The following is a 17,491-nucleotide window of genomic DNA, read 5'->3' as shown; positions in this document are numbered from 1 at the left end:
TTTGGGTTGGGAAGTGCAACGTATTGAGTCATCTCTCCAAGGCATTCAGGCCCCTCCCCTCCCATTAGTGGGCAGGATTGTTGCCCTTCTCCCATGCCCTCCTGCCCTATGGCATGGGGCATGGCAGTGACTGCACCAAGCCTATCATCATCCATTCTTTCTCCATTCCTGCTTCAGGGCCACTCACACAATGGGCTCCGGCTCTCAAACCAGTCAGCTTTTTTTTTTAATGGCTCAGAGAAGGTTGTGAAAGAGGTGAGTGAAAAGGTGAGGAATGGTGAGTAATAAAGGAACTAGGAGGTAAGACAGCCATGTTCAAGAGTTCCTGTCAATTCTATTCTATTCCATGAGCAAGTATAAGGTACCTACTATGTGCAAGACACTGGGGACAGAAATAGAAAAAAAGAAGAAAGCAGTCCATACTGTCGAGGGTTTTATATTCTACTGGGAAAATAACACATACACAGTTATGTAGATACAAGATATATTCAAAGTAATTTGAGGGTAAGGAAGAATCCTATCCATATCTGGTGGATCAAGAGAATCCTCTTGTAACAAACAGCATTGAGCTGAAAAACTTAAAGATCAAAGGAAGCCTACCTTGGCAGCTGAGTAAAGGATGGACATAGTGGAGAGAGACCTGTGGCAGAGAAATCACTAGAAGGTTATCACAATAATTCAGGAGTGAGATGGTAAGAGCCTTCCCTGGGATAGTAATAGTGTCAGAGGAGAGATGGGGGCATAGATAAGTGATATTACAGAGGCAGAAAAGACAGAAATTAGAAACCAATTGGATATGATTAGGTGACTGGGAGGGTGGTAGTACCCTCAAAAGTAATAATGTGCCCTAATGTGTCTATTTCTCCTTTAAACTAGGATCCCTTCAAGAACAAAGGTTTGAATTCTAAGGGGCTGAGGGAGATGTAGAACATTCCAGGCATGTGCAAAGATATGGAAGGAGGAATGGAATACCACATGGAGAGAATAGCAAGCAGATCAGTTTGGCTGGAACAAAGAATGTATGAAGTCATGTGAAATCAGTTTTGGAAGGGTTTGGAGGCAGAGAATGAAGATTTCTAAATGCCTAATTTACGGAATCTGTACTTTCTCCCAAAGGCAATAGATAGCCACTGACATTTCTTGAATAGGGAAATACGGTGGACATTGCAGACAAACCTCAGGCCACAAATATTAGCTCACATTGTATTGTTCCTGTCTCGACTTTCCAAAGTCAGAATTAGGCTCTGTGTGTGTGTGTGTGTGTGTGTGTGTGTGTGTGTGTGTGTTTTCAAGAAAGAGAGCGAGAGAGACAGAGACAGAGACAGAGACAATCACAGACATGAAAGCCAGAAAGATACAGAGTCACAGAGACAGTGAGAGAGCCTGAGCTTTTTTCCTCTTCTATTCTCACCCTCTCCATCTCAAACTCTATTCTCTATACTTCTACCCATCCATTCTTTCTAGATTTTTGTTCTTTCTTCCTCCACTTCCCCATTGCTTTTGTTTCTTTCTTCATGCCTTTTTCTCCGTAGTCTTCTCTCTCCTCCATTCTTTTTTCCTTCCTCATCCTTCTATTCTTATTTTCCCCTCAGACTCCTTTCTTCTCTCCCTGCCTTGGTTGTCTCCCCCTCTATTCCCCTCCTCTCTTCATTGTCCTATTCTATTCTCCCTTTCTGGGTTCTCCCTTTTCTCTCTCTTTCTATTCCTCTCTCTTTTGCCACCTGTTATTTCTAACTCTTCTCTCCTCTTATTCTCTCTTCTTCTTTCTCCCTCTCTTCTCTCTTCCCTATCTCTCCCCTTCTGATGTTTTCCCTTTGACTTTCATTATCTAAGAGATAAGATTCCCTCTCTCTTGATCTCAAATGCCCTTTTTCTCTGTCCTTTTTTCCTCTCTTTGTGCACCTGAATTAGCATTTTGAATTGTTCATACTAAAGAAACTGCACTGTTTCCTAAAGCTAGCCAAGTACCACTGTGAGAGTCCCAGAGCCAACAGGGTACAACAAGCAAAGGGAAGATAACATATAGTCCAGATTCTTCCCTTCTCCATTCTCCATAAAAAAATATACTGACTTCAGGACCTCTACCTTCTTCAGACCCTTCTTGGCTGGCAAACACAATGAGCTGAGTGAGAGAATATATGAGTTTCTGAATCTGATACATCATGGGACTGACTAGGTTGCCAGTTGCCCCCAGCACCAATTAATTAGGATCAGTCATTGATGCCATCACCAGTCAGCTGATCCTTGGGTTTTGAAAGTGCAAACTCATTAACTCATAACAGATGGTGGAGCTGCTCCCTAAGGTGTTACCAGATTAGACTCTTTTAGAGAGGGTGAAGATCCAAAGGGCAAAGAAAGCCCCTAAGATTTTTAGATGAGCTCCCCCCAGTTCAGAACAGACTCCAACTTGAGCCTTGCCCTCAATTTCTCAGTATCTATCACATCAACCTGGATATAGAAGAGAAAGTAAGGGAAGCAGAGATCCAAAATGATAAACCTCAGAGAGACCATCATGAAGCACAACCTATTCCCATATTAAGAATACCCTCTATGTCAGCCCCAAAAGGGGAACACCTGACCTCCATTTGAATAACTCTATTGACAGAAATCTCCTTATCTCTCAAGGCAATACATTTTATTTGCAGACAGCTCTAATTGTTAGGATGAAATCTGCCTCTAATGAGGTATACATTTTTAGATACAGCCCATGCAAAAATATGTTTTGCTTGACTATGCACATTTATTGCAAGGTTTTCTTTTTCTTATTTTTTTTAATTAATGGTATGAGAGGGAAAGAAAATGAATTTTTTTCCCCAAAAAGTTGAAATCTGCTTCCCTATGACTTTTATCCCTTAGCTTTTGTTCTGCCGTTGAAAGCCAATAAGAATTAATCTAATCCCATTTACACATGGAAATCTTTAAATATTTAAAGTGTTATGTTTATTATAAAGTAAAGTGTTATGTTATTAAAGTGGCATGTTACCCCATTCCCCAAATCAGGAGTCCTGGATGCCATCAACTGATTAGCTATGCAACCAGGGACTAGTTTCTCTTTGGGTTTAAATTTCCTTATCTATAAATCATAGAGATTAAAATATGTAAGTCAAGTTCACTTGTATGGAGCATAGCTGGGTGCAGTCATCATGTGAGATCCTGAAGGACATGCAAATGTAACAGAAAAGGAGCTTTAGATATTATTGCAGAACTGCTTGCCATGACCACCATCTTCATATCTTTCCTTTTGGCATTTCCATTACTTTCATGAGGTCTCTACAGGCCGTGGGGTCCCATAGGATCAAATGAGATAATATTTGTAAAATGCTTAACAAATGCTGGGCATAAAGTAGGTGTTTCATAAATGCTTGGATTTTTTCTTGGTATTTTTAATAGGGGATCAAAATATAGAAAAGAAGGTAAACTGATTTCCCCAGTATCAAAAAATACTCAGCAAATGCAAATGCAAGAAGAAGAGAAATTTTGGAAACACTTTTTGGCAAGGTGATAGTAATGGAAAAATAAAGATTGCTGTATAGCAGTGAGAAACCAGTTAATAAGTCTGTGGTGAATGCAGGTGGCACAATAATGGCACTTTCTTTATTATTATTCAATAGTATATGAGTAGGAGCAGAGGCAATAGAGATAATAAGGATAATTATTTATTGGAGAGAGGGAAGTATTATAAAAGTCTTCACACTATAGATAATAGAGCTAACCCAAGGTTGAAATTTGACCAGATGTGATTGGCAATAGAACAATGTGCCAACTCTCACCTCATTACCTTTGCACAGAATGTCCCTGATGACTAAAGCATACTCCCTCCACCTCTGCCCCCTCCCCAAAATCTCTAACTCACTTCAAGGATCAGTTCAAGAGTTACCTCCTAAAGGACATAATTTTAGAAAGAAGAGGTGACCAGTCAGTTGGTCATCTCCTTTTTCTAAAATTACTTTGTATTTATTTGTCTGTATGTGTATTGTCTCCCTCAAATAGAAGGTAAGTTCCTTGACATTAGGAACTACAGTTTTGTCTTTGTATACACACTACCTAATATAATTGCTTGCAAGTATTGTTATTGTTCAGGTATTTTTCAATTATATCTAACTCTCTATGATCCCCTTTTGGGGTTTTCTTGGCAAAGATACTGGAGTGGTTTGCCACTTCCTTCTCCAGCTCATTTTACAGATAAGGAAACTGAGGCAAACAGGATGGAGTGCCCAGGGTCCCATAACTAGGCAGTGTCTGAACCAGATTTGAACTTGCAAACATGAGTCTTCCTGACTCCAGGCCTTCATTCTAACCACCACACCACCTACCTGCTCCATTCCTTGCAAACAATTCCTTGCAAGTTTAATAAATATTTGCTGAATTTGAATTTAAACTTTAGGGAAACACCATAGATTGAGAATCAATTGTATATATCCTTGAAGAAAGATATAACCCCACTAAAGGGAAAAGTATCTTGACTATCTAAAAGGACTGTCCTAATAATTCTTTTGTTTGTTATATATAATAAGCCATTTCTATGTGTCATGCCTTGTTAGCCCTGGTTGCTTAAAGGGACACTGGAATCCCATGATTCAGTAGATAGAACACTAGTGACTAGAATAAAAAAAATCCTGGGTTCAAATCTCATCGCGATACTTATGAGTTATAAGATTCTGGGTAGATCCCTCAATCTCCTGTGCCTCAGTTTCTTCATCTGTAATATGTTGGAGTTGAACTCAGTGGCCTCTCAGATCCTTTCTAGCTCTATATCTATGATCCTATATCTGTGACAGGAGAGAAGTCAATATGAGCCAAACTTAAGTGTTCCTGAGACCTAAATCCAGGATGTGACAAAACAAAAGCCATATATAATATTTATTAGAGGGAAGCCTCCATATTGAATTTAGGTCCATCTAAGTCTTTACTTCTTTGGTGATAGGTTACAAGATATTGAGCCAGCCCCTTTGGAAATTGTTTTTTGTCTTAATGGGATGTTACTTACTGTTTTCAAGATAAGTACTTTAGAGAGATATAAAAAATTTTTTTTCTGAATTAGAGAGGCTAAGGATAATTTCTAACTGGGGGGAGGAGGAAATTATAAAACCCTTCAAGGAGTAAAGGGTAATTAAATTGGGCTTAAGAGGCTGGATAAAAATTCAACAGGGCAGATCTATGGGGTAGGGAGGAAAGAAAATGGAAATTCAAACTCCCTCCTAGTTTTAAGGTTCTGTGGCTCTATGAACATGAGAGAAAGAAAGATGACCACCCTTCTCAAGTTACCTAGGACAAGGGACACCCAGACAATAAATGGGCCTGACCCAGCCATCTGCCTTGACTCAAAACCTTGTAAACCAATGTTCTGGCCACTAGACAGCACTGTTGAGTTGCTTGCTTAGAGTCGGTTCTTAATTTTTTTTTTTTTTTTTTTTGATTTCGTTGTCATTTGGGTGTAAATTTATAGGAAAGGGAGACAAAGGGGAAGATTTGGTTCTGCTGAGGTCCAAGTTGTTCCTCACCTAGCTCTCTTCAGCAATCCCACCTTCTATAAGCAATGAATTTAGATCCAGAGGACCAGAGCTCAAATCCCATCTCTAATGATTACTACCTGTGTAGACTTTAGTAAATCATTAAATCTCTCTTTGGAATCTTAATTTTCTCACCTCAGAATTAGGGGTTTAGGCCAGACTGCCTCTAATGTCCATACTGCTGAAAATTATGATCCTCTAACATCCTAAATCACAGATTAGAATCTGGGAACAATTGAAGATATTTGAGAAGAAAGTCATGGGTGTTAAGAAGACTATCTTAAGAAAAAAAAAAAAGAAGACTATTTTAGGATTGATGTAAAAGGGGAATTGGAAAGAAGGAGAAAATGGAAGCAAGGACACTAATAGGGACACTTTCCAAACACAGTCCAGGCGTAAGGTGAACTTAATAAGACCCACTGCTAAGGCTCCTTAGTCATGCAGCTTTCTCTTCTTGCTGAACTTCAGAGAAGATGATTTGAAATATGGATTCCATCCTGCCTGACTCTGGAGGGCATGGTTCAGTCCTCTAAAGAGCACTGGTACATCCAGCCATTCTGGAGAGCAATTTGGAACTATGCTCAAAAAGTTATCAAACTGTGCACACCCTTTGATCCAGCAGTGTTTCTACTGGGCTTATACCCCAAAGAGATACTAAAGAAGGGAAAGGAACATGTATGTGCCAAAATGTTTGTGGCAGCCCTGTTTGTAGTGACTAGAAGCTGGAAAATGAATGGATGCCCATAAATTGGAGAATGGTTGAGCAAATTGTGGCATATGAATGTTATGGAATAGTATTGTTCTGTAAGAAATGACCAGCAGGATGAATACAGAGAGGACTGGAGAGACTTACATGAACTGATGCTAAGTGAAATGAGCAGAACCAGGAAATCATTATATACCTCAACAACGATACTGTTTGAGGATGTTTTCTGATGGAAGTGGATTTCTTCAATAAAGAGAGCTAATTCAGTTTCAATTGATCAAGGATAGATAGAAGCAGCTACACTCAAAGAAAGAACACTGGGAAATGAATATAAACTGCTTGCATTTCTGTTTTTCTTATCGGGTTATTTATACCTTCTGAATCCAATTCTCCCTGTGCAACAAGAGAAAAAGAGAACAAGTTCTGCACACATATATTGTATCTAGGATATATTGTAACCTATTTAACATATAAAGGACTGCTTGCCATCTTGGGGAGGGGGTAGAGGGAGGGAGGGGAAAATCGAAACAGAAGTGAGTGCAAGGGATAATGCTGTAAAAAATTACCCTGGCATGGGTTCTGTCAATAAAAAGTTTAAAAAATAAATAAATAAATAAAAAGCACTGGTGCTTGTGGCCCAGCAACTTGGGAAAGGCTGCCCTTTTTGTTCTTCTTCAGGATAAAGGAGCGCTTGTAAAGGATGCTAGAAATGAGGGAAGGGAAGGGAGGCCTTCCATGCTCACACATGCTTCTCAGCACAACCCATAAAGCTAGCCTAGTTCATCACCCAGCCTTATTCTTGGGTATATGGTAGACTGAGTATATGTACCAAAGAGTACAATGTCCTTACCACCTCTAAACAAATAGGTCTTTGTCTTATGGAAACTGAGACATAGAGACATATCTATATTTACTCAGCTTATCAGAGCAGAAACAAGACTTAAGTCTTGGTTAAGACAATTTTTTTTTCTTTTCTCATTTTGGTTTTAAGTTTAAAATTAATTTTCAAAAATTTTAAAAATTTAAAGTTTTACCTCTTGACTCACCTCTTGAATTTCTTTCTTCCTTTTTTCCTTCCTTCCTTCCTCTTTCTCTCTTCCTCTCTTCTTTCTCTCCTTCCATATCTCTCTCTCTCTCTCTCTCTCTTTCTCTCAGACAAAGAGGCATTGGATAAAGCATTGGACTTAAGAATCAGGAAGAACTGAGTTTGAATTCGGTTCCATTACTAATTGTGTGAGCATGGGCCAGGCACTTAAGCTCTCCAAAGCTGTTTGATCAAATGGAAAATGGGAGTCATAAATAGCCGCTATTTCCCTGAGGTTGTTCTAAGATTCAGATGACTTTAACTTTAAAAATTATACTTTAAACTTTAAACATTATACAAATGCCAAAGGAAGTTTTTTTTTATTCCAAGATTACTTCTGGAGAGACAATTCAATTCAACCACAAATCTAAAAAAACCCTCCTATGTGCAAGGAATCGTGCTGGAGTTTGGGGGTACAAAGATTGTTTTTAAATGACACACTCCCTAATCTCAGGGAATGTTTAGTAGCTATTCAAATAGATGTGGTGCACAATAGAATAGGAAAAGTACAAAGAAAATCTGAGGAGGGGGATGCTCGCTGGAAAACTTTATAGAGAGATCAGCACCCAAGCTGGGACTTGCAGCAAGAAGTTTAATAGACAGAACTATGAAGGTAGTAGACTCTCAGGAAAAAGCATCAGGAATAGCTGGTGTTCTAAATTGGCTAGAATAGAATACATGAAGCTGAGTTGTTGTTGCTAAGCTGTTTCAGTCCTATCTGACTCCCTATAACCTCATTTGGGGTTTCCTTGGCAAAGATATTAGAGTGGTTTGCCAATTCTTTCTCCAGCTCATTTTACAGATGAGGAAACTGAGGCAAACAGTGAATTATCCCGGGTCATATAGCTAGTAAGTATCTGAGTTCAGCTTTAACTCAGATCCTCCTAATTCCAGGCCTGGCACTCTATTCACTGTACCACCTAGCTGCTTATGAAATTGAATACAATGAAATAAATTCTGGAAAGAGAAGTGAGAATAACACCAAAGAGTGCCTTAAATACCAAAGTAAAAAGAATATATTTTAGTCTCTCAGTATGGGGAAGCCACTGAAAACATTTGAATAGGGAAGTAACATCATTGGACTTGTTAGTCCAATTTGGATGATTAATATTGGTGTGAAGGAGGAACTGAGATAGCTACTACTATTCTTAGATGATATAGTCAAAATACTTCATATAAACTTTCTCCTAAGGAGTTCACTATTTCCCACAAGTACACATAGCATTCATGGAAGGCATAGACCTTAATAGTAGTGAACCACAAGTATAAACATATTGTATTAGAAACGACTGTGGGACATTCACAGTCCCAATAAGTAAGTGTTGGGGGCTAAAGTTCAGAGGACATGCAAGAGAGATAAATAAAAACAGATCTGAGAGTAACTACATAGTGATAATTGAGCCTATATGAACTGTTGAGATCACTGAAAGGACAGAAAAAGAGAGAGAGAAACAGAGAAACAAAGACAGAGAGATAGAGACAGAGAGAGGGGGAGACAGAGATAGATTCAGACAGACAGAGACAGATAGAAGGGAAAAGAGAAACAGAGATTCAGAGAGAGAGAGAGAGAGAGAGAGAGAGAGAGAGAGAGAGAGAGAGAGAGAAGAGAGAGAGAGAGAGAGAGAGAGAGAGAGGAGAGGATCCAGGACAGAGCTTTGGGGGATATCCTTGGGCAGGAAGATATGACAACATGGTACAATCAATGACAACACAACAGAAAAGACCAAAGGTAGCCAGACAGGAGGAGAACCAGGAAAGACAAGCATCAGGAAAACCAGTATAGGAAAGAATTACTATCAGATGCTGGAGAGATTTCAAGACATATGAGGACTGAGAAAAAGCCACTGGATTAAGCAATTAAGAAAACATTGGTAACTCTAGAAAAAGCAGTTTTCCACAATGAGTTCTGAAACTGGATAAGAATGAATTAAGAAACAAAAGTGCAATGAGAAACTTAAGTCAACAAACATAAATAGCTTTGGGGAGATATTCATATTAAATATGAAATTATACCTGTATCAACAATGTATCAATGCAATATTTTTTCAATATAAAAAGACACTATTTGCTTGACTTTTCTCGAAAACTCTCCCTGCTCCTTTCACATCCTAGAAAAGTTTCACACTTCTAGACTCCCTGTACCAACATTTATTTGACTCATCAAAATTTTTAATTCTCAAAGTGATCCATGGTTCAAATTAGTTTGGGGGATGCTAATAGAGATGATATTTAGTGTGTTATATTCCCTATCTCATTATTGAATTTCTTAATTAATCATAAATCAAAGGATCATAGATGTAGAGCTAAAAGGTACATCTCACCAACCCCCTCCTTTTATAGATTAGGAAATTCTGATCCAGACAGATTAAGTGACTTGCCTAAAGTCACACAGCAAGTAAGTGCCTGAAATAGCACTTGAATTCTGGGCTTCCTAAAACCCAATCTTCTCTCCATTTCACCACAGCTTCCCCTTAAGATATTCCATAAATATAAAATTTAAATTAAATTAGTTTTCATTTAAGATTAATATTAAATATTTTAATTATGCAATTTAATAAGAAAATTTCTTAAATATTATTTTCCTCTTCTGGAGGTCCAATGTGGACTGCCCTTTGGAAATTAGTTTTCTAGAATATACTACCTGAACCTGTTTTTAGACCTCCCTGAACAAAAACCTCATCATACCCCCATACTCACCTTATCCAGAAAAAAAGAAGAAAACTTCCTTCCAATGGCTGATAGGGTATCCCCTCAAACAGAGTGTACTATCCAAGGGCTCAAGTTCCTGCTTTGTTCTTACAAGTGAGAAGACACAGAAACCCAGAAAAAGGCACTGACGATAAGAGCTAACATTTATATAGAACTTTAAGGTTTGCAAAGTGATTTTCACACCAACTCTATGAGCAACGATCATTTTCCTCATTTCACAGATGAGGGAACTGAGGTTGGGAGTGTTTAAGTGACTTGCCCAGAGTTACATAGTTAGGACATACAGTCAGAAATTGGAGAGGGAAGCTAGAATTAAACTCAGTTGCCATTATCTTCCAGCATCTATGGTTACTGTGGATGGAGCAGATCTGAGAGAAGCTTGTAGGACTTTCTGAATTGAACAGTGTGGAAAATTCTGTGTAAAAATTTAATGGAATTCCCAAAGGATCCATGATGAAAAATATTATCTATCTCCATGGAGAGAACTGATTAACTCTGAGTACAGATCGAAGCATACTTTTTAAAGTTTATTTTTCTTGGGTTGTATGTGTGTCTTTTCTTTTGCTACATCGCTAATATGGAAATATATTTGGCAAGGTTTCACATGTATAATTGATATCAAACTGTTTTTCTTCTCAAGAGGAAGGGAGGGACAGGAGAAAGAAGGAGAATTTGGAACACAAAAATTTTTTAAATAAATGTCATTTTTAAAAATGTTATTGAGAAATAATTTTTTTTTCATTTCTGGTTTTTTGTAATTAGGGGAATTCTAGATTTGAACTCCAGTTTTTCTAACTCCAAGTTGAGCGCTCTAGCTCATTTTAGCTATTTAGCTAGGAAGAATCCTCCTCTTCTCTGCATCACCTGTTTCCTAAGCTCTTTCTTTCATGCCAGTAAAGTGACAGTTCCAAGGCTATCATTCACTTTAGCTCTTCACTTTTTATCATGTCAGCCCTTTCCCAGGTATTTCCTCACTGCATTACCAATAATCAGGAGGAGACAACAATTTGCATCAAGAAAAAGAAGCTTTATTGATTTGCCCAAAGTCAAAGGGCAGCACAGCACTTGGGAGATAGGGGAGGGTAAGCTGGAAGTGAATTAAACTTGGTGGCCATTGTCCACTTCCCAGCCTGGCAGGGGATGGAGCAGGTCTGAGTATAGGCTGTGGGCTTCTCTGGTCTGGTCAGCATGGAGAACTCAGTTCTTGGTGCGAATGACCTGCTCATGGCTGGATACCACTTTGCCATCATGGACATCTAACACTTTGGAATACACCTGACGGCTAGTGGAGGAAACTGCAGAGGTGGAAAAAGAGAAGGAAAAAATGCTCATCAGAGAAACAGTCAATCATGACTACAGAAAACTGATGAGGAAACATGCCTTCCTCTCCCTTCAAGGATGTGGTGGACTAAGATATTGAATGTAGTATATATGGTCAGAGATGGACAATGTGCTGATTTGTTTTACTTAAGTGTACTTCTAGGTTACAAAGGAATGCCCTATTAGGTGAGGGCAATATTGAGTAAAGATAGCATAAAAGCATCAATAAAACTTTTTTTTAAAGAAAAGGGGAAGCTGTTGCTGAGGAAATGGCTATGGTATCTTAGAATGGTCAGTGGCTATCTTGGAAATCAGATGTAAGGAAATTAAATTCAATGTTCCTGAGGAATCTCCTTTCTTTCTGTTCCATTGCCATTCCTCCTTTTTTTACTCCCTCAACTTGTTTTTACTAATGGTACCATTGTCAGAACCAATTCTAAGTCACACCTTTTTAAATTACAACATACTGACTTTTGTTTCCTAATTGTCCATTCCATCTCTCTGATCAGACTCAGCTTTGCCTTAGGGCAGAGAATATACCCCTTTCAGTACCCAAAACATAGAGCTCTGTTTTAATGGTGGATGAAAACAATGCTCTGTCCATGGTGCTGATTATCTGGACCATTGATCCTTTCAAGGAACACAGGATTGTCCCCTCCTTCCTGACCATCAGAGAACCATTTAGGAAACACTCTCTCCTAGTTGAGGTCCAAAATGATTTCCAAGTCTCAGAAAATGGAAGGGTGTCCTTCCTACAAAATGATGGGTCACCAAAGAGAAAGGGGTAGGTCTTATGGCATGCAAGAAGACATAACTGAGCTTTTAAGTTGTTCCTAAGCTGCATTCCAACCCTATTAGTGCTCTTATTGACACCCTTTCCAATGAAGAAAAAGAATACAAGTCCCCTTAGGGACAAAAAAAATGCCAAAGCTACATCTTACCATCTCTGGAAGATTGAGAGCCAGAAGAAAACTGGGAAGCAAGACTGCAATGAAAAGAAAAATCCATTAGATACATGGTATCAGGAGTGAAAGGAGATGAGGGATGAATGTGTCATTGAAACATCACTGTAGGAGTGAAGAGGGACTTGGATCACTCACTGGGCATCCTCTCCCTCCAGAAGGCGGCGGTAAGTGGCAATCTCCTGCTCCAGACGGGTCTTCACATCCAGGAGGACCTTATATTCTTGGTTCTGCTGTTCCATCTCACAGCGGAGTTGAGCCAGTTGTTCCTCAACATTGGTGATGAGTCCCTGGATCTGGCTCAACTGGAGACAGTAGCGGCCTTTGGTCTCCTCCAAACTGTTTTCCAAGGAGGCTTTCTATAGAAGGAAAAGACAAGTCTGGTTACTGAGGCTGGCCACTCACCTCCCTTCTGGATATTGGATTTGCCCACCAATTTCAGGCCTCAAACCCAGATCTCCAAATCACCTACCATGCTGAGCTGTGACTGCAGTTCAATCTCAAGACTCTGAACGCTGCGTCGGAGCTCAGAGATCTCACTCTTTCCACTCTGTACCATCTCAGTATTGGAAGCTACCTCTCGGTTCAGCTCTTCAGTCTAAAATAATGGAAAATGAAACCTTCTTAAGGACATACCTGATGCTGGGATCTCTTTACATCATTCTAAGAAAAGATCTTTGGTCCCCTCCCCAAGTCACCCCAATCACACCCACCTTGCTAAAGAACCACTCCTCAGCATCCTTGCGGTTCTTCTCTGCCATTCTCTCATACTGTTCACGCATCTCAGCCAGAGTTCGGCTCAGATCCACACCAGGTGCTGCATCCATCTCCACATTAACATCTCCACCCACTTGGCCTCTCAGAGAATTCATTTCCTAGAAGTAAAAAAAAAAGCCTGAAATCACAAATCTCCAGACAGACAACATCAAAGGTCTGGGGTCACCATCTCTCTCTCTTCTAATTACTCCCTTCCCACTGTCTCAAATTCTTATGTCCCCTCAAAATCTCCCTAATCCAGAGGCAGAAGAGCGAAGTGGAGATGGCATTGTCTTTTTAGGAGTCCTGGATTCAAATCCTGAGTCCAGATCTCATGTGTGCTACGCAAGTGATCTTAGGTAGGTCTGTCATCCTTCATGGTCCTCAGTTTCCTCAAATGTAGAATGAGAGGATTAAATGATATGACTTCCTGATGCCCCTTTCAGCTCTAGAACTAGAATCATGTGCTTCTCAGAAAGTCTTTTTCTTTTGAGGCAATGGGTGTAGTGCCTTGCCCAGGTTCACACAGCTAGCAAATGTCTTAGGCTGGATATGAACTCAAGTCCTCCTTACAATCAGAACCAGTACTCCATGCACTACTCCACCTGGCTGCCCCCACTCGCAGAGTCTAGATAAGTAATAGCCCTCCTTCACTTTTATACTTGAAAATGGCACAAGAAAAATTCAGATGGGTTATCCTGAAGCTTCAATAGGCTGATTTGAGAATTCCCTACAGCTTGATCTCTTCTTTCTTCCTTGACTTACTTCCTCATGGTTCTTCTTAAGGTAAGCCAGTTCCTCCTTCAGGCTTTCAATCTGCATCTCCAAATCAGCCCTGGACAGGGTCAACTCATCCAGCACTCTGCGCAGGCCATTGATATCAGCCTCCACACTCATACGCAGGTTCAGCTCAGTCTCATACCTGTGGTGGTCCAAGAAAGAAAGAATGAAACCCTTCACTTAGCCACAATGTATATATTGTCCCCTATTCTATCCTTTCTAATACTGAAACATTCTCATCCTAGGCTTCCTATGTTAAATGACTAGGAATGAATCATCAACCTAAAAATGAGAGTGGGTGGATAAAGATGACTATTGATAGTTCAGCAAGCCTGTTGCTACTCAGTAATACCTAGGTGATAATTATGAACTGAGTTGGTAGGCTCTGTGGTATTTACAACTTTAACCAAATTCTTGATTTTTCCTTCTTATGCTTGAAAGGGATAAGGATAAACATGTATCTGTGATTTCAATGATACAAGGAACTCCCTATGTGTAACTTAAAGTCTTAAAGAGTTAGTTCTTTGGAATACTGAGAAGTTAAGTGATTTGACCTGAATCACACAGCAAATATGTTTCTTTGGAATATAGGTGACAAATATAGGCCCCCGAAAATAATTATCCCACTTCCATATAATCTCCCAAGAGTGGAGAATTTATTCATGGTTTTTTAAAATTTAATTTAAGTTTAAATTAGGTTTGGGAAATATAGAAAGATAATATGATATAATATCTGTCCTCTTGGAATTTATAGTATTCTGCATAATTTATAGCCTCTACTGTGATAAGGTTGGATTTTCCACATTCAATATCAATGGACTTACTTGGTTCTGAAGTCATCAGCAGCCAGACGAGCATTGTCGACCTGCAGGAGAATTCTGGCATTTTCCACACGTGCTTCAAGGATCTGATACAGAAACCAAATGTCATTAATCACACATTCACAGAAGTCAGCACTACAGACTACACGTCTCCTATTAATACAAGTTGCCAAAGTTTTTCTTTCCTCATCCCAAATTCCCTAGAATATACACTCTGAGAGACCAAGAGAAATTTTCCAGGCAAGCCAGTTCTGTCCATTGTTCCAGGACTTGGAAGCCTTTACCTGCTCATTTTCCAGGTGAACTAAGACTGGGTTGTGAATAAAAGATTTCACTGCAGAAACCAACCATTCCCAATAGAATGTAAGCTCCTTGAGGGCAAGGGACTGCTTCCAATTTCTTTTGTTTTTATGTCTTCAGGGTCTACCACATCATCTCATATCATAGGTACTTAATAAGTGCTTGCTGCATTAACTGTATTGAATCCAAGGCTATGGTAGAGAGAAGGGGAAGTATTGGACAGGTTTAGAAGCCTCATTTGGGGAGGGTACTCAAAAAGAGAAGGCAGGGATATAAGAAAACTGAGCAAAACTTGGGTATGGTAACTGTTGCCCCTAAGCTTGGGCAGAGAAAAGAGGAGATTCAAACCTCTCTCACCACCAACACTACCATCACACACAGAGAGAGAAAAAAGAGAGAAACAGAAAGAGGGAGGAGAGAGACAGACAGACACAGATAGAAACAGAGACACAGAGACAGAGACAGAGATAAAGACAGAGACAGAAAGACAGAGACAGACATAGAGATAGAGACAAAGGAATTTCACAATAAGGGCAGACAGTATAGGACTAAGAGGGAGAGGGGGAGGAAGATAATAAAGAAGGGAGGAGAGGGGAGGGGAATAGGCAGCTCTTTTTGCGGCTGTCTGCGGTTCACTCTATGTCTCCTCCCTAGATCTAGGAGATGGTGCTATGTCTGCCTATCGGTGGAAAGTGCCAAGACTTTGAGCAGTACCTGCCAGATTAAATGAATGAACTAATAAGTACTTTAGGTACCTTGCTTGATCCCGTTACAATCCTGTTCTTCAGACCTAGTCTCAATCCCTTTTCATCTTTACAAGATTCACTAACAAAAAGGAGCTAAAGTTTTTGTTGATAGATTTAGAACTGAAAGAGACCATAGAGATCATCAAGCCAATCTACTAAATTTAGAGATGAGTAAAGTGAGATTCATAGAGCTGAAGTCACACAAGTCGTTCCTAAACTAAACAAGAGCCATCTCATCTGACACTGCAGAATTGAGTGGGACCTAAAGGCTTTAATTCCCAAAGGGAACAATTGTAGAATACCCTGTTCCAATTACCATTTGCCTGGGGCTTACCTTGTTTTTGAGATCCTCAATGGTGTTGAAGTAAGGGGTGTAGTCCTTGTCCTCAGTTGGCCTCTGCCTCTGGTACCAGTCCCGGATCTTCACCTCCAAATCAGTGTTGGCCTCCTCCAGGGCCCTCACCTTGTCCAGGTAGCTGGCCAGACGGTCATTGAGGTTCTGCATGGTCACCTTCTCCCCGCCAGCCAGGAGGCCGTCCATACCACCATAGCCACCACCATAGCCACCACCAAAGCCACCACCCAGGCCTCCACCAAAACCAGCTCCACCTCCATAGCCTCCACCAAAGCCACTGCCTAGGGCTCCTCCAAAGCTGCTGCTGCTGCTGAAGCCCCCGCCATAGCCCCCTCCCAGGCCACAGGCCCCTCCAGAGGAGAAGCGGGAAGTTGTCACTGACATGCCCCCAAAGCCTGAGCCTCCATAGACACTAGAAGCTCTGCCGGAGCCTCCACCCAGAATGGAGACACGGCTGGAGCCACCGCCAAGCCCACAGGAGCCCTTCATGGAACTGGAAGAAGTGAACTGTCTGCTGCAGGTGGTCATGATGTCGAGAGAGAGCTGGTGTTCAAAGAGACAGATAGCTCAGAAAAGGTGCTCAGAGAGGCTTAGAGAGAATGTGAGCTGCTGCCTCAGGGACCCTGGGTCTTCCTTTTATAGGTTCACGGGAGGGTGGAGCTAGGCACTTTCCATTCCCTTTGGCTGCCAACCCCACCTTCCCACCCCAGCCCCAGGTCTGCACCAACAGGCTCCCTTAACTGCCCCACCTCTGTTATGCCTCTGTCATATTTTTCTGGAAACTCACCGCTAGTTCAGAGTGGTTTGGGGAGTGGGTTTTGTGTTTTTTTTTTTCCTGTGGCTTTCTTATTCTGCCAGGTGTGATTCATACTGGGGAGGTGCGGGACTGCAGGCTATGCTTTCCCATCACTTCTGGGAATCCATAGGAATTCTTGCACCTGAGTCCAACTCCGTATCTCAGCAGTGGAGATGGCAGCTGGACATACTTGTAAAGATAATGACTTGTCATTTTCCAATTAACTGTATGGGTCTGTAAGGGATAAATACCCTCCTGAATAGTAAGAGCATTTTTTCTGAAGCTGGGCATTTGCTGCTCAAGGATTCCAGGACAATGGGTATTCAGCTTCCCTCGAAAGGGCAAAGCAAACCAGCCAACCATCTCCCCACAAGCCTTAAGAATTCAAACGCTACAGCCTGCTGGAGGAATGGCTTATGTCTTTTCTGAGGTCCAGAGAATGGGCATTATATCTATTCTTAGGTCGTGTAGGGATCTGGCTCTCTTTCCTCTCAGGGGGAGTAGGTGCTTCCAGAGATTCTCCCTATGGCCTGGGAAGTTTGTGTCCATGGACTTTAGGGCTCACCTATTGGCTTTTTTCCTCAAGGGCACAGAATAGCATATCTCTGCTCTCTAGTATGACATAGTAATGGAAAGTAAGAAAAAT

The 17,491-nt window shown here is 40.6% G+C and overlaps 1 protein-coding gene across 1 annotated transcript in view; it reads right to left on the bottom strand.

Annotated features, from left to right (window-relative positions):
- Positions 1–11,015: 11,015 nt before the first annotated feature.
- LOC127560150 (keratin, type I cytoskeletal 14) overlaps positions 11,016–17,491 on the bottom strand; it is a 29,375-nt gene continuing 22,899 nt past the window's right edge. The window contains exons 2-9 of the mRNA XM_051994501.1: positions 16,029–16,303; positions 14,652–14,734; positions 13,813–13,969; positions 13,005–13,166; positions 12,764–12,889; positions 12,430–12,650; positions 12,271–12,314; positions 11,016–11,304 (exon numbers count right to left, since the gene is read on the bottom strand). Of these exons, the coding sequence (XP_051850461.1) occupies positions 11,207–11,304; positions 12,271–12,314; positions 12,430–12,650; positions 12,764–12,889; positions 13,005–13,166; positions 13,813–13,969; positions 14,652–14,734; positions 16,029–16,303 (1,166 nt within the window). The 3' untranslated portion in view covers positions 11,016–11,206. The remainder of the gene's footprint in view (positions 11,305–12,270; positions 12,315–12,429; positions 12,651–12,763; positions 12,890–13,004; positions 13,167–13,812; positions 13,970–14,651; positions 14,735–16,028; positions 16,304–17,491) is intronic.

Source organism: Antechinus flavipes, chromosome 4 (assembly GCF_016432865.1).
Source record: "Antechinus flavipes isolate AdamAnt ecotype Samford, QLD, Australia chromosome 4, AdamAnt_v2, whole genome shotgun sequence".
In the NCBI taxonomy this organism is placed as follows: domain Eukaryota; kingdom Metazoa; phylum Chordata; class Mammalia; order Dasyuromorphia; family Dasyuridae; genus Antechinus; species Antechinus flavipes.
Note: the sequence above shows the minus strand (reverse complement) of the source record. Positions and strands in the feature narration are given on the sequence as shown.